This window comes from Schistocerca gregaria, chromosome 5, assembly GCF_023897955.1.
Source record: "Schistocerca gregaria isolate iqSchGreg1 chromosome 5, iqSchGreg1.2, whole genome shotgun sequence".
Lineage (NCBI taxonomy): Eukaryota > Metazoa > Arthropoda > Insecta > Orthoptera > Acrididae > Schistocerca > Schistocerca gregaria.
Window position 1 is genome coordinate 664,592,577 of NC_064924.1, and position 25,951 is coordinate 664,618,527.

General features: G+C 43.1%; 1 protein-coding gene across 3 annotated transcripts in view; it reads right to left on the minus strand.

The window, feature by feature from the left end:
- Nucleotides 1–25,951, minus strand: part of LOC126272437 (tensin) — a 2,382,193-nt gene that overhangs the window by 315,893 nt on the left and 2,040,349 nt on the right. For all 3 annotated transcript variants that reach the window (XM_049975310.1, XM_049975309.1, XM_049975311.1), the window contains 2 exons: nt 15,451–15,583; nt 701–950 (listed from right to left, as the gene is read on the minus strand). In XM_049975310.1, coding sequence (XP_049831267.1) covers nt 701–950; nt 15,451–15,583 — 383 coding nt within the window. The remainder of the gene's footprint in view (nt 1–700; nt 951–15,450; nt 15,584–25,951) is intronic.

Sequence of the window (25,951 nt, forward strand, 5' to 3'; positions counted from 1 at the left end):
ACGACCCGTCCTCACAGCTTCAATTCTGCCAGTACCTCGTCTCCTATTTTCCAAACTATACAGAAACTGTTCTGCGAACCTTGCAGAACTAGCACTCTTGGAAGAAAGAGCTGTGAAGTTTGGAAGGTAGGAGACGAGATACTGGCAGAATTGAAGCTGTGAGTACGGGTCGTGTGTCGTGCTTGCGTAGCTCAGTTGGTAGAGCATTTGCCCGCAAAAAGCAAAGGTCCCGAGTTCGAGTCTCGGTCCGGCACAGACTTTTAATCTGTCAGGAAGTTTCATATCACCGCACACTCCGCTGCAGAGTGAAAATCTCATTCTAGAATAAAGATGTAGAATGTTAACAGAGTTTGTTTAATTTAAAAAGTTTGGTGGGTTTTTACATGAGGTATTACTTTTCAGCAAGCTCTCGTAATTCCACCAGCAACTCGTATCGCACCTGCCATACTTCACAGAAGTTTCGTTTGTGAGTTTCGAAAGGAAGGAAATGTGGTACTCGTGGAAGTAAAGCTGTGACGACGAGTCGCGAGCCGTGCTCGGGTAGCACAGTTGGTAGAGAGAGCACTTGCTCGCGAAGGGCGTAGGTCCCGGGTTCGAGCCCCTGTCTGGCACACAGTTTTAATCTGCCAGGAAGTTCGATATCAGTGCATACGTCACTGCAGAGTGAAAACTTATCCTAGGGGAGTGAAGACATACGCACCGTTGCAGGCGTGGTCGAGTTGGTGCCTGGTGAAGGAGAGCGTGTAGTCGGCGACGGCGCAGGTGTGGAACTGGCAGGCGAAGATGAGCTCCCGGGAGGCGGCGGGCGCGGGCTGGCGGTGGTAGCAGCGCAGCAGCACGTCCCCCCTCAGGGGCAGGCCGCGGCCTGCCAAGCCCACCGTGAACTGGCGCGACGTCGGGCTGACCGCGTGCACGCCGCTCGTGTACACCGGCACCAGGCCCTCGTACACCTGCGAACAGCGGCGGCGGCGCTGCACCAGCAACAGCAAGCAAGCAGACGAACAGACAGCGCGCCACCAGGGCGGTCCTACTGGCAACAACACTCACCTCACCGGCCGAAACGCTGCTAACCTCCACTGGTCACATTACAGCTCTGGACATGGTGGAGCAACAGGTACCAAACACTCATGTTATTTGTCGACAGGAATCAGAGCAGTCAAGTGGTGTGTACAGGGTGACTCGTCGTAACTTCTGCACGGTTTCCCTTAGGACGTCCAAACTGCTAGGTTGGCAGCGGGGCAAATGCGACTTAGTATCCACATGGGTAATTTACTTTAGCGACGAAGATCACTTTCATTTGGATGTGTTCCTCGCTAAGAAATATTAGAGAATGGGAATCCCATTTCGCTATCGAGAAGTCTCTTCACTATCAACAGGTGCCTGTGTGGTGTGCACTGTCCAGGCACGGAATAATCGGTGCGATATTTCTTGATGGCACGGTGACTACCAAAGGGTACCTGAAGGTTTCAGAAGATGATTTCATCCGCGTTATTTATTTATTACCAAATTATACAGCAGTTACCTGATGTTTAAAACACGTCGTAGATCTTACAATTTTCGTTTTTCATGTCTTTAAAGTTTTCTTTTCTTTTGTTTTATCTACAACATTTACAAAGAATGATACTTTTCAAAATAACAATAATTTAAGGTTGAAATATAAATAAAATTTTGTTGTTTTTTTAAGAACATAAAAAGATGATAGGATAGAAGAGAGATTTGTTAGTACCATCACCGAATGTGACTGCCGGCGAATACCTCGGAATGGTTTCTTCGAGCCATTGACCGCCAGTCACACACACACACACACACACACACACACACACACACACACACACACAAATGGTTATTAGTAGAGAAATAATGTTGCTTATCCTATTTATTACTAATACTGTGTATTAACTACTTCAGGTGCCCATCCTTGTACAGCATTTGGTGTTTCCTTGGCTAGAACCTTATGCCCATTCACTGCCACATCTCAGCTTCCTCCTCCTTTTCCTCCCCATTGTCACTATTTTCGCTGTCACTGTGGGTATCGCTGTCCATCCTCTGGATATTTCTGTCACGCTGCACATATGCATGTCTGTGATTTTGTGTCCGCATGTACTCTTCATGTGTTGTCAGTGCGTTTAATTGTGCCCATTGTTCTTCGTCTCTTATTGATGTGTATATATCTATGTCTGTATCTGTGTAGTCTAACTGTAGTGTATGTCTATTCTTCGCATATTGCCCGCAGAAAAAGACAGTGTGTTCTGGGGAACCTTCTTCCCCGCATCTGCATGTAGGTGTCTACCTCAGACTCACGCGGTTTAAGTGCGTGGGGTAAGATCCTTGTCCGGTTAAGAAATGTACCATACCGCGGCTGGGATCGCTATGTCTCCTTCTCAACCGCTCCCTTATGTCAGGGAGGAAGTCGTGCAGTCTACGTCCCTTATCACTTACATCCCACTCACCTTCTACATCTACATTTACATCTACATCTACATCTACATCTACATCCATACTCCGCAAGCCACCCGAAGGTGTGTGGCGGAGGGTACCTTGAGTACCTCTATTGGTTCTCCCTTCTATTCCAGTCTCGTATTGTTCGTGGAAAGAAGTATTATCGGTATGCGTCTGTGTGGGCTCTAATCTCTCTGATTTTATCCTCATGGTCTCTTCGCGAGATTTACGCAGGAGGGAGCAATATACTGCTTGACACTTCGGTGAAGATATGTTCTTGAAACTTTAACAAAAGCCCGTACCTAGCTACTGAGCGTCTCTCCTGCAGAGTCTTCCACTGGAGTTTCTCTCATGTCCGTAACGCTTTCGCGATTACTAAATGATCCTGTAACGAAGCGCGCTGCTCTCCGTTGGATCTTCTCTATCTCTTCTATTAACCCTATCTGGTACGGATCCCACACTTGAGCAGTATTCAAGCAGTGGCCGTGTATCATTCCCGTTACCCAAAGTGACCCTGATTTCGACAAGATGTGGTTCATGCAAGACGCAGCTCGACCCCATCAAAGAAGAAGAAGAAGAAGAAGAAGAACGTTTGATGTCCTGCAGAAGCATTGTGGGGACTGCACCCAGAGGCCACTGGCATGGGCTTCGATTAACCGACATTTTCTCCGGATCTGAAAACAGCGACTCCTTTTTGTGGGGCTATATTAAAGACAAGGAGTACAGAAATAACCCCAAAACCATTGCTGAGCTGAAAACAACCATTCAGGAGGTCATCGACAGAATCGACGTTCCGACACTTCAGCGGGTCATGCAGAATTTATGTATTCGTCTGCGCCACGTCCATCGCCAATGATGACAGGCATATCAAACTTGTCATACCCTAAATCTGAATATCTGTAGTGGCGTTTACATGTCCAATAAAGTGGTTGCACGCTGTAGATTGTAGGTAATTTACGTTTTTTTTCATACAGTTGAATATGTGCCAATGGGTTATGGGATCAGTGGAGTAGACCGAAAGGCTGAAAGGTGTTGTCGTGTTTGGGCACGTTCGTAACCACACCTTGAGAGTGGAGATACCCTAATTATTCACATATTAAGGCGGACTGTCCAGTGTGTGTACATGGAATGGTGTATCACTCGCTGCCACATCACACCGTCTAAGATCAGTGGTCTTAAGGCAGGGACCAGAGACGAATTTTTCGGCGTTGTCTTTGACAATCGGTTTCAAATCCTGCTATCTGTGAATGTAGATCCAGTTCAACTAGTTTCCGAGCGAACATTGCGTTACAAGCTGCATGCAAAGGAGATTTTGAGTCGGCTACACTGCAAAAGGCAACTGCTCACAGTGGCACATAAAGCAGGACGGGACGGAGTCAATGAGCCAAATGTCAAAGAAACTGAACAGCAGTTGACAAGAGGCTTGTAATGCGGCCGGAAGAGACGCGATTCGCCTTTTTTTTCAAGTGGGGCAATTCGTCGAGATTACCGACACCTCAAGGGGGTGTTACATTCGCAGTGTATCGATGGTATAGTCCTTGCTGTAGGTAATCGTGTGATGTTATAGCTTCGTTTTCTGTACTGTGATTTAACTGTCACATATTGCTAAGCGATATTGTTTTGTTTTCTGTCCTTCTTTCGCGGTAGTTTTATTTAGAGAAACGGAAATGTAATCTTGGGAGAAAGGCTTTACATTTTTCGCGCAAGGAAGCTGCTCTCCAGGTGTTGTCTCTAGGTCCCGTTGTCAGCAGAGGACAATCAGTGAATCTAATTAACAGAGACCAGCCTTCCCAGGGAGACAAGAAGTTCTCGCTGAAGCGAGGCTATGGACTGCTTTTTTGGCCGGAGATGGCGCCTTTCCTAGCTGAGGGCTGCCATCCTCAGAGAATTACTGAGTACCACAGTACCACACTTTTTGCCTTTTCTGCACGAACATCAGAGATCGAGACAACATGTCACTCTGCTGGTTTGAGGAAGATGCGTCACCTCACCACCACACTTGGTGCGAAGAAGCTGATCAGTCGAGGAGACGCTATTACAGCCCGGTACAACTTTGTGTTTGTTTAGGTGTGTTCTGTACGCCAAGAGAGACAATTTTCTACTGCTAACATCTCTTTTATGAAATATTCTATTCCGTCAACTTGGCAATAATATTGAGTTTCCAAAAAATGGTTCAAATGGCTCTGAGCACTATGGGACTTAACATCTATGGTCATCAGTCCCATAGAACTTAGAACTACTTAAACCTAACTACCTAAGAACATCACACAACACCCAGTCATCACAAGGCAGAGAAAATCCCTGACCCCGCCGGGAATCGAACCCGGGAACCCAGGCGTGGGAAGCGAGAACTCTACCGCACGACCAAGAGATGCGGGCTATTGAGTTTCCCCTCTATGTAGCTTTTGAGTAGAGGGCTAGGGACCGAGAACAAAATTTCGTCGTCATTCATCTCCCAGCCGCATCTGGTGGTGGTGGGCGCACATACGGTTGATTTTAAGCAAATGTAAGGTTTCGCATCTACGGTAGCGTGACCCACACACTATCAGCTGGCTACTTACATGTTCTGGCACACAGTTTGAGTTGCTCATTTGATTATAATCCGTGATTTTGTCTCATTAACGTTAAATTCTCGAGCTGCCCAAATAAGCATAACTTGTAGCCCTTTCCCCATGTAGACTTCCATACAATTTGGTGCCCCCACTGTGTCAACCTCCTTTTGTGTGAATTCGGCGCAGCTTTGTAGAAAATCTTGCGCTCTGTTAAATTCTTGTGAATTTTGACGAACAATTGGAGAATAAAAATTGTTTTATTCAGACTTGATTTAAATTACAAGTTCCTTTAAATTCTCCTATAACCTTTCCACTGTTAGGTGACCAACTAATAATAAACACTCGTAAAACATTTAACACACCTAAGCCTTTTGTTCTGACTGTGGCATTGTTATCATTGTAAACAATGAACAAAGTCAACGATCATTCCTTATTATTCATTGAAGGTAACGATCATTGCACTCGCTTGTCTTGATTGCTGTGTAATGTTTCATGCCATTTGATAACGACCTTGCATTACTCAGACGTAATATGCAACAACATTCGATAGCAAAATCGTTGTACAATGCAGGACAAGGGTTAACTGTCCACACAGACAGCATAAAACTATCAGTACCATGCCGTGGGACCACTAATTCTGGTTAGTGTGAACATGAACCAAAATTGTTATTGAGATCATGTGTGCCCCTTCCTCTGCATCATCATAATGAGCACGATATGGACACACCCATCTTCCAATACCATGTTTACAGGCATTAATTTAATACGTTGTTGGTTCGATGAAACTCCAGGCACCGTATGGCAACTTGACTGACGCGCTGAATCATTAAATCCCATAGAAAATGCGTGGGAATATTTCAGAAGGCGGATGAGACAAAGCTCTCAACAACCCCACATTTTGGTATCTCTTCAGGACTTGATCATCAGTGAGTATCTGCAGACGATTACGGCATATCTAAGGGAATTTGTTGACTCTCTTGCTCGCCGAAACGAGAACATAATCAGAGCTAGATGTGGAGTTAGTCGGTATTAGCGCGATGTCTTTTGGGAGTCATCAATTAATTATCTAGTGTGCTTGTAGTTGTTGTTGCAGTCTTCAGTTCGAAGACTGGTTTGATGTAACTTCCCATGCTTGTTTAACCTATGCAAGCCTCTTTGTCTCTGCATACTTACCGCAACTTACATACTAGGTAACCTTATGGGATGCTGGTCGGGATATTCTGACAATAGTTTTAAGTCCAGTTCCTCAGAATTGGCCGGCCGTTGTGGCCGAGCAGTTATAGGCGTTTCAGTCCGGAACCGCGTTGCTGCTACTGTCGCAGGTTCGAATCCTGCCTCGGGCATGGATGTGTGTGATGTCCTTAGCTTAGTTAGGTTTAAGTGGTTTCTGCGTCTAGAGGGCTGATGACCTCAGATGTTAAGTCCCATAGGGCTTAGAGCTATTTGAACCATTTTTTGAACAATGTTCAAGGAACATCCTTTCCGGACAAAAATGCGTTCCGAACACGGCCCGACGAGTTCTTTGCCTCAAAACCACGTGATTTCTATAGTAGCGAAAACTAAAAGTTACCCCAGAGTTAGCAGACTGTTGTACGTAGCCAAGGAGTATATATTACTGATGAATAAAGTCAACGTTGTGTGTATCTGTTGTTTTAAGAGTGGTAGGACGTCAAACGGGCCAACTTGGAGCAGGAGATCCATAAAACTTTGTCAGCATGACCAGGAAGGATTCAGGATTCACACTCATTGCAGTGGAAGTTCGAAAACATAACAAAATAATTTTTTTTACGTGCGAAATTTCATCATTATTTCACTTATTAGTGTCTGCATTTGTTGCTATAGATACACTTTTTTTCATAAGTTAGAGAGATTCTTCGATGAATTTTGCACAGCATACATACCATACTTACAGCTGTATGAAACTCTAGAATTTATTTAATTTATAGAAAAACGAATGATCTGTTGTATTTTAAACTTCATATTTAGAAAAAACACAAATTTTGTAGTTTATTACCCCAATTTTTACCACCGTTTTTAATAGATTTGAAAAATTCTAGAGATTCATACACCTTTAAGTATGGTTCGTATGCTGTGCAAAATTCATCGAACCATCACACTTACTTACGAAGAAAAGTGTACCTATAGCAACAAATGCTGGCATTAGTAAGTGAAAAAATGATGAAATTTCACATGTAAAAAAAATTACTTCGTCATGTTTTCCAACTTCCACTGCAATGAGTGTGAATTTTGAATCCTTCCTGGTCATGCTGACAAAGTTTTATGAATTTATTTGTAAAAGTATGGAAATTAAAATGTCCTGCGGTGCCTCTCCTGCTCCAAGTCGGCCCGTTTGACGTCCTACCCCCCTTAATAAACATATGGAATAACGCTACGAACTTGTGCACCTACCCAATACTTTCCTTACCGCGTTAGTGCTCTCAACTCCACTAGGCGGCATTCCGTCTCGAATTGTCAGTGATCACAATATTTTGAATTATCATCGTATCGAGCACGTGGTGTGAATCAGGACAGACCGTTTGAACACATGTAAATTTATTCTAGGATGCCTCTAATAAATACAAAATGCGTACAATTGCTGTTACTGGTTTATCGTACCTTATAAAAGTGTAAAGTGCACAGTTCATACACCACAGACCAAGAAGACTATGTTCTTTAACAAAACTGATCCTCTGTACCTGATCCATTCTGAGTCAGTACGGACCATTAAGACCGTGTGCAAGCGATACCGGCTTGCCGCGGTCCATTAATTAGACTGTGGCCCCTCTTAAATCGCGCGTGGTCGGTCTGCAGTCCCTGGCGGCGTGGAGAGCGCCTTGCTAATTGGGCAGTCGAGCTGGCCGCTGGCCGCTGCTGGCCAATAGAGGCCGGTCGGGGCCCCCATTACGCACACTATGTGCATTGCTAATACGGACGGCGCTGGCTGCCCAGAGTAATGCCTCGTCTCGCTGCCCTGCCCTGCACAGCGAATTGGTTCTCTGCAGCTTCAGTGTAGGGCGAGGCAGAGGCTGCGCATTGCTCGGTATGGGCATAGAGGCAGGCAACTGTTCCCTTACCACTGTGGCAGCGTACGTGTGACACGGGTCTGCCTCGTGTTAAAAGATGAGAATCCATACGGAAACATCATGCCACCGACTTCCGACGTTTTATTTTGGTTGTTACATAGTAATTGTACTGAGAACCTTTCATGAATTGAGAGAGAGAGCTCTGTAACTGACAAACTTCTAAATTTGCTACAGATTTATCACACTCTTACTGCACAATTTTAATTCCTGTAAAATATACAGCTCATGGGGCCTGTGAAGGACGATCTAGGGCAGGGGTCTCCAAACGTTTTAGTCCTCGGGCCACATTGACTCCTCCACGAAGTCATAAGTGCCAAGATCTACCTAGTGGGATTAAAGCACACTAGCACTCCATGATCACCGTAATGTAAGGCTCAAGAAAAGATGAAATCGCAAAAATCTAAGGTTGTGGGAATAGCTAGCACTGAAACGAAGTACGATTTTTATTTAATTACATAATTTTGATTGGTGGACGTACCTGACCGAAATTCTGGCGTATTTTATTCTGGCAGATTTCACCGACAAAAAAGTATGTCACTGCACATTCTTCACGAAAGCGTCCTGCAAAGTTAACGGAATCTCAAAATAATTGTTAGCAACACTATTACTGCAAGTCGTAACACAGGTGGAGTATGTCAACGCATTGTTATTTCAAGCAGCGCAACAGTAAGTTTAGTTATACAGTCTTGTAGAGAGTAGCAGAGCCAATGTCGCGGTGTATTGGTCGCGATAGGCCTCGAAACTCAATTGTTTGCGGTATAGGTACCACCTCAAATGTTTGGCGGGCCGGATACTGGGGATGTCCGGCCAGTTAACGCCGGCTTAGAACGCCCGCAGTGTACAAGATACCTTGTCAGTGTGGCTGTTCCTACGTCGCCCAAACAGTACGCAATGTGGAGCAACGCCGGACGGAACACGAGAGGTGCTGAGATGATACTGTACACCCACGCTTGCTGGGCCTGTTCAAGTGCCGGACAGAGTGGTCGAGCGGCTGTAGGCGCTACAATCTGGAACCACGCGACCGCTACGGTCGCAGGTTCGAATCCTGCCTCGGGCATAGATGTGTGTGATGTCCTTAGGTTGGTTAGGATTAAGTAGTTCTAAGTTCTAGGGGACTCATGACTTAGTTAGGTTTAAGTAGTTCTAGTTTCTAGGGGACTGATGACCTCAGAACTTAAGTCCGATAGTGCTCAGAGCCATTTGAATCATTTTGAACCTGTTCAAGTAGTTCTGCAAGAGTTGTTGGTTAGCGAGTCACAGGGACCACTTCTTGTCTCATCATATCCCACAAGTACTCGATTAGAGACAAATCCGGAGATTGTGCTCGCCAGAGAAGTTTCTGCACGTCTTGCAGAGGACGTTGAGTTTCACGGGCAGTGTGTGGGCGAAATTTTTCCTGTTGGAACAACACATCACCTTCCTGTTGCAACAACGGCAAAAGAACATTCTATACGTACCGAGCGCTGGTCAGCGTAGTCTGCAGGTGCAGGCAGAATCTGCTTTCATGGCTGAAGACCACGGCGCGTCATTCTGTCTTCCAAGTGATCTTCTAACGGCGCCCGTCGACCCGTCGACGTCGATGCTGTGGCGTGAGTGGAAGCGTACCTGACCTGCCCGTACTCTCACAGCCTAACAACCGGTTCTCTGCAATTCGTGTCGACACGTCTGGGCTCATAAGCCTCCTTACGTGTCCTGCGGTAGATGTACGACCTGCTTCTGCTGCCCATCCAATTCGACGATCCTGGCGGGCGTCTTTGCTGGGTTGACGTCCACAACCTCGTCTACTGGTGTGAGAATATTCGCGTGATCATTGATAACAGTATCACTGCACACCTGCCGCAGCACGTTCAACTTGTATAGCAATTCTCCTAGGAGGCCATGCTGCCACTCGGAACGGCACAATTTGACCCCTTTCAAACTCGCTCCGTTAGCTGTTACAAGCACGAGTCCGTCTCCGTCACATGGTTGCTTGCTTGTTTCACACGTCTGCATCACACTGAGCCTTCCGGCTGTGAGGAATCTCAGTGGGCACTCTGGTAGCTATGCCACTAATATATCTGTTGGGGACGACTTTGAAACTATTCTCAGTACATCTACTATCCCCAGGTGCCGCCGGCCGGAGTGGTCGAGCAGCTCTAAGCGCTACAGTCTGGAAACGCGAGACCGCTACGGTCGCAGGTCCGAATCCTGCCTCGGGCATGGATGTGTGTGATGTCCTTATGTTAGTTAGGTTTAAGTAGTACTAAGTTCTAGGGGACTGATAACGTCAGAAGTTAAGTCCCATAGTGCTCCGAGCCATTTGAACCATTGTTTTCGAGATGTTTAACAGTTCACGACGCAGCTTCGTAAACAGCTACTAAATACCTACATTTGTGTTATGCCAGGATGAGTGGAGAAACATGAACATTTTGATTTCTAGCTCAGGTATCGTATTACGTCACCGATGTCAAACTGGTATAATCCGTTTACCTTTTGGGAGAACGCTTTGAATGCCTCGAAAGACACAAAAGGACTTCGACATAAAGTTGTTTGTTTTAATACCTTTGTCGCTCTTTGGTTAAAAGATGATTGTTGTGTATCGACACTTAAAACCACCTCCCAATGCCCAACACCCTCCCCACCCCGCACACAAAACCCAGTGAACAAAGCGCAGTAATTTTTATGTAGTAGGGCACTGCGATTAAGGCGTTACATGTCAAAACTTGGAAAAAGAATAGTTATGTTTATCAGACGCGGGGTTCAGTGACAATTATGTACCCTCTCAGAGATGAATTGGAACTAGATATTTTTTATGACATGTAAATGTGTAGGGGGGAACTCTACAGAATATGCTAACATCTGCTTAAAGTCTGATTCTCTAACTGCTGCAAGTCTGACTTTCGTTGGACGCGTTGTAGTGTGCTAAGGCATCGCATTAAACGAAAAATGATTTTAGGTAATATGCGAAGCGGAGCCAACAACACTTCACAATCTGGATGGGGCCTCAGCAGAATTCACAGCAACTGAAGAAGTAGCCTGGATCGCTCGTGGAACTACAGTGCGTAAAATGCAAACGACAACTCGACTGTATACCGGCAAACACATCATTTATGTGCATTATTTCAACACTGTGACTTCAGATTTGTGTACGCTGTTTGTAGCGTTGTAGTATACAACCGCATTACCACATAATAACAAAACTACACATAATTTTAACACGTCACGCTTTTCCACCACATTACACTACTGTAACAATACTCTTAGAAATGCCTACTTATCATAACGCAGTACAAAACAATTACAAGTTTTGTAAGTAAACATAAGAAATAGTTTAATGAAAACATTATTGTTAGTTTGAATGATTTTAACTTTTAAGGAGATGTTAAAAATAGTTGCAATTTGCTTCAGTGCACACGCTGCATCTTCTAATGATCATTGCAGATATGTTTTCAAAAATCTTGTTGATGGAAAATATGTTGATCTTGAGGGCCAGAAAAATATAATGCATTATGTGATATGTATTGTGAGTGAGAAGGTTCCAAGATGTGCTTCACTCGTCGCGTAAATGTAAACACTAGCATAAATGTTCACTTTCACTCTATATTGTAGATTTTAACAAATGACAGGCATCAAACGAGTGCTACATATGTAGACATGCCAAGTTCCGCAAGGTGTATGTTTTTACCTCGTGAGAGACCTATTTGTAAATTAATTTTTGACGAATCTGTTTGGAGTGTGCAATATACCCTCCACTGAAATATTAACATGGCATGAGTAATGAATGCACAATGGAACATGACTTAACAGCCGAAAAAGTTCTTAACGATCTGAAGAAAACGATGAAGAGAAAACAGTTTCGAACGCGATATTGGCTATAAAAATTTCTTTAAGGTACATACAGATCGCTCCTTCTCATTTCTCATTATGAGAAGCTTCATTCGTATTACATTGTTGCCTCAATACTTTGTACCGTGCTTTGAAGGTGCTTGAAAACAGCAATTGTGCTTTAGTTGTGAACTAAAAACAGCACTTTGTCAACTATTGTATTACTTATTTATTTAGCGATATGTTACGAGGTAATACCTCATTTTCAGGCCAAATGGCATTACAAAAACAACTCTAAAATAAGGCCATACCGATGTTACGTAGTCTTTTCGTAAATGCTGTGGTCATCTATTTTCTTCTGGCGTGGCAGTCTCGAAGTGATGCGCTGGTGGTATCTCCATTTCCGTGACGCTCCTGATCACTGTTCACAAATTGTCACTAACATAGCAGTAACTTGGAAACACGATCACAAACAGTTCTGTAGCGCAGTGGACAAGATGGCGGTCGAAATACAGCTGGTTTCGATTTAACTATCGATTTGTGGATCTATGTGGTTTCAGATGTTTACATGTCTTCTGCACGGCTTGTCATCGCATTACAGATGTAGGTTGTAGAATACATTACAAGTCGAGCATCTGTTACAATATTATTGAACACATCATGATATAAACGAATTTATGTAATACGATAACAAGACGTGCAAAAGACAGGTAAATGTCTGACACCACTTAGATCGACAAATCGATAGTCAAATCGAAAGCTGTTGTATTTCGACCGCCATCTTGTCCACTGCACTACGGAACTGTTTGCGATCTGTTTCCAAGCTACTGCTATGTTAGTGACAATTTGTGAACAGAGTCCAAGAGAGCCACGGAAATGGAGGCACATACAGTGCATCACTATGAGACTGCCACGCCAGAAGAAAAAAAGATGACCACAGCATTTACGAAAAGGGTATGGAACATCAGTATGACCTTATTTTAAAGTTGTTTTTGTGATGCCATTTAGCCAGAAGATGAGGTATTACCTTGAAACATATCGCTAAATAAATAAGTAATACAATAGTTGAGAAAGTTTGTGACTGGTAGCGGTTCAAATGGTTCAAATGGCTCTGAGCAGTATGGGACTTAACTTCTGAGGTCATCAGTCGCCTAAAACTCAGAACTAATTAAACCTATCTAACCTAAGGACATCACACACACCCATGCCCAAGGCAGGATTCGAACCTGCGACCGTAGCGGTCTCGCGGTTCGACTGTAGCTCCTAGAACCGCTTGGCCACTCCGAGCGGCGACTGGTAGCGGTAATTTTAAACAACCTTTATATATTTCTTGAGACAGTTACGGTTGAAAAATATTCAAAATGGCTTCAAATTCTTAAATACAGCAACAGGTAAAAGCCAATGTGACGTTATTTAAAGTGTAGAAGAGTGCTTCTGTGCCCGTTGGGGGTCACGCTTCATACTGAAGTTGACGATGGACATCAATTCCACTCAATCATTTAATATCCTTTATGTGATGAGCATTTCCTCAAAATTTGATAAATTTCGGACTTGTGCTTCATGGAACGACACTTTGCACTTCCGTCAGTGTTTTACGGTACAGTTTCCCTATATTCAATCAGTGAGTGTTGTCTCTAAGTTTACAGACAAGCAGATAGAAGAAGTGGACAGTGTTAAATTTTTGGGGTTACAGCTTGATAATAAGTTCAACTGAGGAAAGCACACCAGAGAACTGCTGAAGCGTTTTAACAAATCTCTATTTGCAATGCGAAATGTGTCAGACATAGGGGATATAAATATGAAAAAGCTGACATACTACGCCTACTTTCGTTCCATAATGTCATTTTTTTTGGGGTAATTCATCAAGCCAAGCTAAAGTTTTCCGGGGACAAAAACGTGCAGTGAGAGTTATACGTGGTGTGAACTGAAGAACATCTTGCAGAAGCCTGTTGAGAGAACTAGGGATACTAACTACTGCTTCCCAATGTATTTATTCCTTAATGAAATTTGTCATTAAAAATATATCACTTTTTCAAACCAATAGCTCAATTCACAGAATAAATACTAGAAATAAGAGTAATCTTCACAAGGATTTAAAGTCACTTTGTCTTGTACAAAAAGGTGTGCATTATTGAGGAACACACATTTTCAATAACTTGCCAGCAGCCATAAAAAAGCTTAACAACCAAAGAAATTCAGTTTAAGAGAAGCCTAAATGATTTATTGGTGGCCAACTCATTTCACTTCACTGATGAATTTCTCAGTAGGACCAACTGATTATATATATATATATATATATCCTACACGACTGGACCGATTTGAATGAATTTTCTTGTATGCGTTTGGGTAGCGCCCTAGATGGTTTAGATTCACAAATCAGCCCGGCAGATGGCGCTACAGTCGGTATCTAGGTTATTTGTCTATACTGCAACTAAACGGCTGGATCGACTTGAATGAATTTTTGTGTATGCGGTCAAGTGCGGGCCTGCAAATTTACATTCTTAAATCAGCACGGTAGGTAGAGTTGCTGTTTTGTATGCAATATTGAGCATATTACATTCAGATATAAGTTACGTGCATAGGCTTTCGTTGTTGACGTTATTAACTTCATAATACAACAGTCATTGCCAGGCAAATCGATCGACACTGTTACCGATCCTGACGAAGCAGTCAACTATCCTGTTGAGTTTTTGAATTCTCTGGATTTACCAGGAATGCCACCACATTACTTGCGATTAAAAATTGGCTCACCCATCATTTTGCTTCGGAATTTAACTGCACCTAAGCTATGCAACGGCACAAGGTTAGTCATAAAAAAAATATGGGCAATGTTCTTGAAGCTACAATTTTGAACGGCAAATTTGAAGGTGAAGTTGTTCTCCTGCCACAAATCTCAATGATCCCTTCAGACTCACCCATTCCATTCAGACGTCTGCAATTTCGAATTCTCTTGGCATTTGTCACGACTATTAAAACAGTCAAGTTTATTCATTTATACCCCTCAGGAATTGACTAAAAATATTGTTCATCAACTCGCATTAAGATAAAATTAAACAAACGATATTGATCATAACGAATTTTTTTAAAGAAAAATTGATGTTATTTCAAAATAAAGAATGATGAAATTATTATATTATTTGTCTTTCATTTCATACTTTGTTTAATATCCTAATAGCTTGAAATATCATGCAGGACAATGTCTGTCCGGTCCGCTAGTATATATATAACTTGTGCAGAATTTCAGTGCAGTAATGTGTTCATTGTAAATAAGTCTTGAAATAATTGTATTACACGTTTATTACATTATAAAAAAATAAATAAAACTTTTTTATTTTAAATTCAGTGCATTAGTATTTGTAAAATGATTCTTTCATATAGTGATCATTAAAAAATGACGATAATTCCACTTGGGACCTGTGAAATGGTACATTGGCTTATTTGTTTGAGTTGTAAATACTTGTCATGTATTGTTGTTCTTACACGTTCTACATCCTGGAGGACCTCCTCACTACGGATCAACTGGAATGAAAGTGAACCTAGCCGAATCTAATCTAGACAGCCGCGGTACTGACCTTGAGGAAAGCCCTGCAGCCGCCGTCGGGCAGGAAGGAGGGCGCGCCCAGAACGGTGACGTGCGTCAGGTACAGCGGCGCCGCGTTGATCCTGATGCTGGCCGACAGCAGCCCCGAGAAGTACTCCACGTACCTGCGCACACACCGCCCCGTGTTAGCACAGCGGCACACCGCCAGCTACTGTAGCACCACGCGAGGCGTGGGCCCGTGGGCTGGCATGATCACGCCGCATCAGTGACTACATTCCTCGTATGTACCGTGCAGCTTGAGTGTAAGCTTTACACTTCTCCATATACAGGGTAGTACAAAAAGGTACGGCCAAACTTTCAGGAAACATTCCTCACACACAAATAAAGAAAAGACCTTATGTGGACATGAGTCCAAAAACGCTTACTTTCCATGTTAGAGCTCATTTTATTACTTCTCTTTAAATCACATTAATCATGGAATGGAAACACACAGCAACAGAACGTACCAACGTGACTTCAAACACACTGTTACAGGAAATGTTCAAAATGTCCTCCGTTAGCGAGGATACGTGCATCCACCCTCCGTCGCATGGAATCCCTGTTGCGCTGATGCAGTCCTGGAGAACGGCGTATTGTATCACAGCCGTCCACGATACGAGCACGAAGAGTCTCTACATTTGGTACCGGGGTTGCGTAGACAAGAGCTTTCAAATGCCCCCATAAATGAAAGTCAAGAGGGTTCTAGCAGCACTGGTAGAGTATCCCGTATGAAATCATGATAACGCGCTCCATTGAGTGTAGGTGGAAGAACATAAGGCCCGATCGAGACATCACCAGCAGTGCCTGCCCAAACGTTCACACAAAATCTGTGTTGATGACGTGATTGCACAATTGCGTGCGGATTCTCGTCAGCCCACACATGTTGAGTGTGAAAATTTACAATTTGATCACGTTGGAATGAAGCCTCATCCGTGAAGAGAACATTTGCACTGAAATGAGGATTGATACACTGTTGGATGAACCATTCGCAGAAGTGTACCCGTGGAGGCCAATCAGCTGCTGATAGTGCCTGCACACGCTGTACATGGTACGGAAACAACTGGTTCTTCCGTAGCACTCTCCATACAGTGACGTGGTCAACGTTACCTTGTCCAGCAGCAACTTCTCTGACGCTAACATCAGGGTTATCGTCAACTGCACGAAGAATTGCCTCGTCCATTGCAGGTGTCCTCGTCGTTCTAGGTCTTCCCCAGTCGCAAGTCATATGCTGGAATGTTCGGTGCTCCCTAAGACGCCGATCAATTGCTTCGAACGTCTTCCTGTCGGGACACCTTCATTCTGGAAATCTGTCTTGATACAAACGTACCGCGCCACGGCTATTGCCCCGTGCTAATCCGTACATCAAATGGGCATCTGCCAACTCCGCATTTGTAAACATTGCACTGACTGCAAAACCACGTTCGTGATGAACACTAACCTGTTGATGCTACGTACTGATGTGCTTGATGCTAGTACTGTAGAGCAATGAGTCGCATGCCAACACAATCACCGAAGTCAACATTACCTTCGTTCAATTGGGCCAACTGGCGGTGAATCGAGGAGTTGCAGTACATACTGAGTAAACTAAAATGAGCTGTAACATGGAAATTAAGCGTTTCCGGACACATGTCCACATAACATCTTTTCTTTATTTGTGAGTGAGGAATGTTTCCTGAAAGTTTGGCCGTACCTTTTTGCAACACCCTATATTTGTCTGGGTGCCTGACGATATGCCGTCTCGCTTCTATGTCGGAGAAGAGTGTCGTATGCTTGATCTTTGACTGGTAGAAATAGTTGGCCGGCACTGTAAGAGGGTCAGTTGTAAAGTTGTATCCATGGCTGATAACATTCGCATTTGATAGCGTCTGTAGAAGAAAGACTAGGAAGCACTAGAAAGGAAGGGAGTGGGAAAAGATACAACAACCCGAGTGGAGGAGATGTAGTGTTTTTTGTGGCACTCTTCCAAGTCCTTTTCTGTCTCTGACAGAATCACAATGTCATCGGCGAACTTCAAAGTTTTTATTTCTTCTCCCGGATTTTAATACCTACTCCGTATTTTTCTTTTGTTTACTTTATTGCTTGCTCAATATACAGATTGAATAACGTCGGGGAGAGGCTACAATCCTGTCTCACTCCCTTCCCAACCACTGCTTCCCTTTCATGCCCCTCAACTCTTTCGTAGCACCTAAGAAGTTCATAAATAAATTTCTACAATACATACGGCTGTTGGTAAATTATTGCATCAAGAAAAAGAAATAACTGAGATAATGACTAAGATGGCAGTAAAAACTGGAGAAGAAAAGATGAAAGCAATGGTGACCGTGGATGACTTGATGATCTAGGGAAACGGAGGAGGAGATTCGGGGATAGCTAGGTGCTTGGGAAGAAACTGTGGGACAGTATGGAATGAAATTTAATGGAAACAAATGTGGAGTCCACATTACAACTGGAAAGAAAGATAGACCAACTAGCGGAATAAGGATTAGAGGTCAACAATACGAGAAGCTGGAAGTGTCAAGTACTTGGGAAGAGTGACAGAGGAAAATGGAAGAAATGAGAAAGAATCTGCGAAAATGGCAGAGAGTCAGAAGCATTCCTACAAAGAGTTAGGAGCCTGGTTTGGAACAACGATGTCCCACAAACAAAGCAAAGAAGTAATACATAAAAGTTACTATATCCCAGCTTTGATCTATGCGTCTGAAACATAGGTAATGAAATCAAGAGATGTAAGCAGATTACAGGTATGTGAATTGAAGTCCCTCAGAAGCAAGATAGAAGTGACAAGGAGAGCTAGGGCGAGAAATTAAAGGTTAAGGTAAATACAGGAAGAGGAACCCTTTCGGATCAGGATGGAAACATTAAGGCTAAGGTGGTATGGGCACTTGAAGATGATGAAAAAACGAGAAATTCCCAAGCAGGTAATAAAATGGGGTTGCTAAGGAAACGACCTGGAAGAAGACCAGCGGATAGCTGAAAGATGTGGAGAAGTGTGCTGAAAGGAAGTGGCGAGGACCGGACCAGAGAGAACACAGAACGATGGTGGGAAACCAGGAGTAGACGGCGAGACTTATGTTTTAAACAGACCAAACCTGAGGCTGGAAAGTGTTCATGATAACGATGACGACGACGACGGTAACAACATCCGCTACAATAGCATAAATTTCATTTTCCAATAAAAGGAGAGCACATTCAGTACTCTGGACAACAGACCCATCTCCAGGTGTAACTACACTAACGTTCACTAACTTAAGACGTAAATCAAAATATCCGTAGCATGTCCTCACGTCTTTTCTAGGCGTCATTTGATACATGTTTCTCTTGATGGGACATCCGCATCTGTCGTATACTTTATTCATGACTGATAATGTCCACTACAGTCGCATACATTTTAGGATGGGACTGTTGTCCTGAAACGTGGTTGTGCTCTTCTTTTATATTATATGTTCGTTTTCTACTATACTCTGCCATTAAACAAATAAATTTTACCTTCATTGCTAAGTGATTTTTTGTGACATCATCCGGTCTTTTAACAGTGTTTATCCCTTACTTTATTGTTTGGCGGAGTTGAAAGGGAAGTCAGGGCTGCGGTAACAGTAAATGATTTTCCACAATGCCGACTGTCATTTGTATCTATTGTTATGGTCAAATTCGACATATTGATGTCTGTTGGCCAATCCTATACGCCATATTTCGCAAAATACGAACATTACGCAGGCCAGAACGTCATGGATGTAATACACAAATGTTTAATGTTATTGTTTGAGCCTGCTAATGATCTCAGGAAACTGAAACAGGTTGGGAATAACGTATTTGACATAGCAGCTTTCTACTGTAATACGACCAATAATATGTAAAAGCGATTTACATCATACACAAAACTTATTCAGTCATCACTTCCCATACCATTCTAAAACCACTGACAAAGCCAAGCAACCTGAAGTGACTGACCTCGTGGTTACGAAGTAAAAGTATTTTTCTTTGTTGCAGAAATTAGCTCATATTTTCTTTGGACAATGCTGAGCACTACATCCATTTTAATCGTTCATACGTGATATGTTAGTTAATTCTATATAGCTCAATACGAAATCTATTCCTTAGCGTAAATGCACATTTTTTTAATTATGAACTGTTATTTCCTAACACCGAAACCTAACCTCAGTTTAAGCATGTATCTCGTAGCAATTTTCATACTTATGACGATATTAAAGAAAATGCCCTTGAATTTTTTTGTTTCTAGCTCTTACGAGTGCGTCTTAAGTAGTAAGTTAGTAGGTCACACTAAAAGGCGGAAAGACATTTAACTTTTCCACTGGCGTAGACGTAGGAAAAAATTGAGCCGATTTGTGTACAGCAACTTGATGGAGTCATCGCTTACGTCACAGGAAATTAGGAGTGTTTCACGAGATAAATGCAGTAAACAAGACTCGCAGGAAAATTATGTTGTTAGCCTCCAGACAAGTAAAAGAAGCGCGGCGGGAAATAAGCTTGCTGGGGCCCCGTCGCCGACGACGCTTTATTAAGGCAAAGTTTGCTTCCGTGTCTGGAGTGACGGCAAAAAAGAAACGCTCAAGAGGGCCAGCCCCATCAATAGTGGCATAAACGTGTAATCGGATTTCATTGAGCTGGTTGTACCAGACAACAGCCCAGCAGCTTACTCCCGAAGCGGTAGTGGCAACTTTCCGGGTACCGCTGGGCAGAAAAGAGGGAAAGGTGATTGGGTGGGGAGGGGGGAGACCGACTTTATTCGAGGTGAGTGCAGATGGTAAATTCAGCCTCAGCGATAGAGCACATACGCTGTGCACTTTTCGATCAGAGGTCCGTGTGATATGCCGCTTATTGTTTTCTATATAAAAGTAACAAAGGAAAGGAAAGTGGAAGTGGGAAACAGAGAGGATGAAGGGAGAAGAAGGGTGGAAGGAGGGTGGGGGAGAGGGGTAGAGGGAGAGGGGTAGAGAGAGAGAGAGAGAGAGAGAGAGAGAGAGAGAGAGAGAGAGAGAGAGAGAGATACAGCAAGTGAATCGAGGAAAAAGGAACATAGACGCCAAAAAAAAGAGACTGGCAGATAATTGCACAGAAGTAGCGACAGGTGTCGAAGATGAGTGACTATAGGATCGTACAAGATGACTTAGACAAAATTTCTAGTTTGGTTTGATGAATGGCAGCCAGCTGTAAATGTTGAAAAATGTAAGTTAATGTGGATGGGTAGGAATAACAAACCTTCAATGTACGGCTACAACATTAGTAGTTTCCTGCAAAGCGATACGAAATGGAACGAGCACTTGAGGATTGTGGTAGGGAAGGTAAATGGTCGACTTCCGTTTATTGGGACAATTCAAGGAAAGTATGGTTCATGTGTAAAGGAGATCGCATTTAGGACGGTAGAGTGATTTATTCTTGAGTACTGCTCGAGTGTTTGAGATCCCCACCAGGTCAGGTTAAGGTAAGACATCGAAGCAATTTAGAGACGGGCTGCTAGATTTGTTAGCGGTGGATTCGAACAACAAGCAAGTGTTACGGAAATGCTACTGAAACTCAAATCTGAATACCTGGAGGGAAGGCGGCTTTCTTTTCGAGGAACATTAGAGGGAAAATTTAGAGAACTGGCATTTGAAGCTGTGTATAGAGCGATCCTACTGCCGCCGACATACATTTCGCGTGCGGGCATGGACCTGTGGTGTCCTTACGTTAGTTATGTTTAAGTCGTTCGAAGTCTAGGGGACTGAAGACCTCCGATGTTAACTCTCATAGTGCTTAGAGCAATTTCAACAATTTTGAACATTTCGCGTAAGGATAGCGAAGCTAAGACACGAGAAATTTGGGCTCAAATGAAGGGATATAGAGACTCGTGTTTCCCTCGCTATTTCTGCAAGTGGAACAGGGAAGGAAACGACTAATAGTGGTACAGGGTACCCTCCACCACGCACCGCACAGTGGATGGTTCAAATGGCTCTGAGCACTGTGGGGCTTAACATCTGAGGTCATCAGTCCCCTAGAACTTAGAACTACTTAAACCTAACTAACCTAAGGACATCACAAACATCCATGCCCGAGGCAGGATTTGAACCTGCGACCGTAGCAGCAGCGCGGTTCCGGACTGAAGCGCCAAGAACCGCTCGGCCACAACGGCCGGCTCGTACAGGGGATTGTGGAGTATACAAGTAGATGTAGATGTAAATCACCCCGATAAAATCGACCATACTTGGTGTTAATGACAGCCGTAGAAAATATTAATCCGAATGGTCGGTCCCATATTGACTAGAAATCCTACAACTATTGCCTTCGTGAACTGGCTTAGAGAGTAATTACAATTTAAAAGTATCTAAGGGTACCATCTGCCGGAATTAGAAAACCGTAAATGTGAGACGGCATTTCCTGAGAAAATATCACAGTTAAAGGAAAGAAGCAAAAAAAAAACACGTTGTGAAAATAGATCGACAGTTGTAGCGAGTCAACAACGAAGGCATAAATGTCCCACCGGAGCCGCCAGTTGTCCGTTGGATGCGTTATATCTTCTCCAGGGAGAAAATTCATGACGTTCGCTGCTGGTAGCGGCTCGTCCCATTCATGCGCTGCTTTTATTATTTCACGGAACCAGCGAGACGGCAAAAAAAGACGCGGGTTTACGACTACTGTGAAGGGAGACTTCTAAGTAACATAAAGAGCTTCATGTTGGAGAAAATGTATACTTTACAAGTTTTATACTCTTGAAACGAGCGAGTATTCTTTACGTTTTGCACCCTTTACAGCTCCTCTCCATAAAGGCAACAGAAACTATTATTTTTTATTGATTAATGAGGTATATAACAATCATGAATTACCTAGAATATGGACCTTTTCTCTTTATATCACTGCTTTTGCGTTACCTAACGTTCAGCATTACCACCGCTTCAAGTTCTCGTTTCAAACACTTTCAGACTTTAAAGAAACTGTACTTCACAGGAAGAACTTTCTTATGACATTATTTTATAAATGATATGCCTTCTAGCATTAAAGGTGATTCTAAAACATTTCTGATTGTTGTTGACACTTGGCAGTAAAGTATGTTACGTGCACGTTGACACTGTTTTAAATAGTGCAGTACAAGAGATAAGTTCAAGGCTTGTTGAAAATAAATTAAAGATAAATCACAAGACTCAGTTTTTACCGTTTATGACACATAACTCAACCAAACCTGAGGTTTTACTTACATGAATGAGTATATATTTAGTAAGACTGAACAGTTCAAATTTCTAGGTATTCAGATAGACAATAAACTGTCGTGAAAAGCCCATGTTCAGGATCTTGTTCAAAGACTTAATGGTGCCCCTTTTACTCTTAGAACAGTATCTAAAGTAAGTGATACTTCGACACGAAAAGTAGTCTAATTTGCTTATTTTCATTCGTTTATGACGTTTGGTATTGTATTTTGAGGTAACTCCACCCATTCTCAACGGGTATTTTTGATTCAGAAAAGCCGGCCGTGGTGGTCTCGCGGTTCTAGGCGCGCAGTCAGGAACCGTGCGACTGCTGCAGTCGCAGGTTCGAATCCTGCCTCGGGCATGGATGTGTGTGATGTACTTAGGTTAGTTAGGTTTAATTAGTTCTAAGTTGTAGGGGACTGATGACCACAGCAGTTGAGTGCCATAGTGCTCAGAGCCATTTGAACCATTTTTTTTGATTCAGAAAAGAGCGGTTCGGCGTAAGTTCTGGAACCTCTTGTCGACCACTGTTAATTAGTTTGGGTATTCTGACATTGGCCTCTCAATACGTATAAATTATTTACTACGGTTTCTTGTTAAAAATCTCAGATTATTCCCAAGAATTAACCGCTTTCACTCAGTTAATACTAGACAGAAATTTAATCTGCATTTGGATGGCATTTCCTTGACTCTTGTGCAGAAAGGCGTGCAGTATTCTGGTGCATCCATTTACAATAAGCTACAACAAGAATTCAAAAATCTTATCAATAATCCGCACGCTTTCAAATCTAAACTGAAGAGTTTCCTCGTGGACCATTCCTTCTATTCTGTCGAGGAGTTCCTTGAAAATTTAAGCTTAGTCCTGTGTTATATTGTTGACTGCGTTTACATAAATTTATAGCTTGACGTATTTTCGGAATTTCAGAAACATTTCATTGTATCTGTTATTACTTTTCTGTTGTAATATCCTGTACTGACACGTTCGATGACAATGGAGGTTTGCTCTTCAATTCCGTCCTACGGATCTAGACGCGCTAAATAAAAAATAAATAAAATAACAAATCCACTTATTGCACAAAAGTGAGCCTTATAAGCGGATCCGCAAGAATTCCACGCGGAGCTTTAGCCTGTGCTACCAAGTACAAGGAGCTCCAAAAAGTGTTTTACTCATTATTATAGCAAACTAAATAGCTTTTGTGTTTCTTCAGTTTCGTATTTGGTGATCGAACAGTCCACGGGCGTACTGCCGGTCAATAGCGTCCAGCGGGGACAATATTTCGGCGATCAAACATGCCCCCATCTTCAGTTGCGCTGATGAACTCAGCTCCTGATAGGGCGCACGCGACTAATATCCCATGACCCTGCGGGTCGCTCCGTCTGCAGTCCGCACTAGTTTTTCCAAAATAAATACAGTATAAAACACATACAGTCATATGTTGAAAAAAGCGTAAAATGTTAGGTAATAAGTGCCAAAAAACCATTGGTTTCAAACATTGAGAGCATAAAACTTCCTGGCAGATCGAAAGTGTGTGCCGGACCGAGACTCGAGCTCGGGACCTTTGCCTTTCGCGGGCAAGTGCTCTACCATCTGAGCTACCGAAGCACGACTCACGCCCGGTACTCACAGCTTCAATTCTGCCAATACCTCGTCTTCTACCTTCCAAACGTCACAGAAGCTCATCTGCGAACCTTGCACAACTAGCATTCCTGGAAGAAAGGATGTTGCGGAGACATGGCTTAGCCAAAGCCTGGGGGATGTTTCCAAAATGAAATTTTCACTCTGGAGCGGACTGTGTGCTGATTTGAAACTTCCTGGCAGATCAAAAGTGTGTGCCGGACCTAGACTCGAATTCCGGACCTTTGCCTATCGACTGAGCTACCCAAGCACGACGCACGACCCGTCCTCACAGCTTTAATTCTCCAATACCTCATCTCCTACCTTCCAAACTTCACAGAAGCTCTCCTTGCTTTGGGTTCCAGGGTTCGATTCCCGGCGGGGTCAGGGATTTTCTCTGCCTCGTGATGACTGTGTGTTGTGTGATGTCCTTAGGTTAGTTAGGTTTAAGTAGTTCCAAGTTCTAGGGGACTGATGGCCATAGATGTTAAGTCCCATAGTGTTCAAACCCATTTGAACGGTTTTTACTCCTTGCTTTCACCCTCCGCTCCAGATCGAAAATTTCATTATGGAAAAATCCCCAAGGCTGTGGCTAAGCCATATCTCCGCAATATCCTTTCTTCGAGGAGTGCTAGTTCTGCGAGGTTCTCAAGAGAGTTTCTGTGAAATTTGGAAGGTAGGAGACGGGGTATTGGCAGAATTGAAGCTGTGAGGACTGACCCTGAGTCGTGCTTGGGCATCTCACCCACAAAGCACTTTCCCGCGAAACACAAACGTCCCGAATTCAAGTCTCGGTCCGGCACACAGTTTTGATCTGTCAGGAAGTTTCATATCAGTGCACACTCCGCTGCAGAGCGAAAATTTCATTTTCGATTCAGAGCATAGTTAGCTTCACAATGAATAAGTAAAACCTATTCTAGGTTTTACAGAGTAAAAGTGTGGCTTGTGTCTGTGGGTATTAATTTATATGCCAAAGAAGAACGTTCTACATCAGTGTTACTGAACCTGGTCCCTACCGTACCGCTCACTGGTCAGCGTTCCAGCTTTGTGGTATGCTATAGGTGTTTTGAAAATATTTTCACACTGTTTCAAATAAAAATGAGACAAAGTGTTTGTTAAGTAACGCCTGTTATATGGTTTAATTTGCTTTGACTCTGCTTTATAATGTTTATAAAGTACAGTTACGTTCCTATTTTATAAATCATCATCATTGAGCAATCGGTGTGCGGTTAGAAAATTCTAGTTCTAACAGAGGTACATGAGTGGGAAGTAGGTAAAAAGCTCGTGTTCCAGGTCACTGGATGTGACAGGGGCATATTTCACTTTCGGCACATGCTGCACAGGAATGCTACTATCAGAGGAGCTGGAATTTCCATGTATGTATGCTGCTGCGCACAATTCCTCTTTTCGGCATTTTCTTCCGTTGAAACACTGAATAGCTATTAAACAATGAACGAGCTACACTTTATACGTTCATCAGTAGTCTGGCGGGTGGATTTAAAAAATTCAATAATTGACTCGCCTTCCTATAATGAGTCCATGAATAACCAAGGAGAGGGGTGAAGTTTTTTTTACTGCAATGACCAGACAGCTTTAACTCTCTCCTTGTGCATGATTTATTTTTCGTCTTGGCTCATTTCAAGAACTACGAATATCTTTGTGGAAACACGCAGTTGGTCAGGATTTTGTGAGTTATAGTT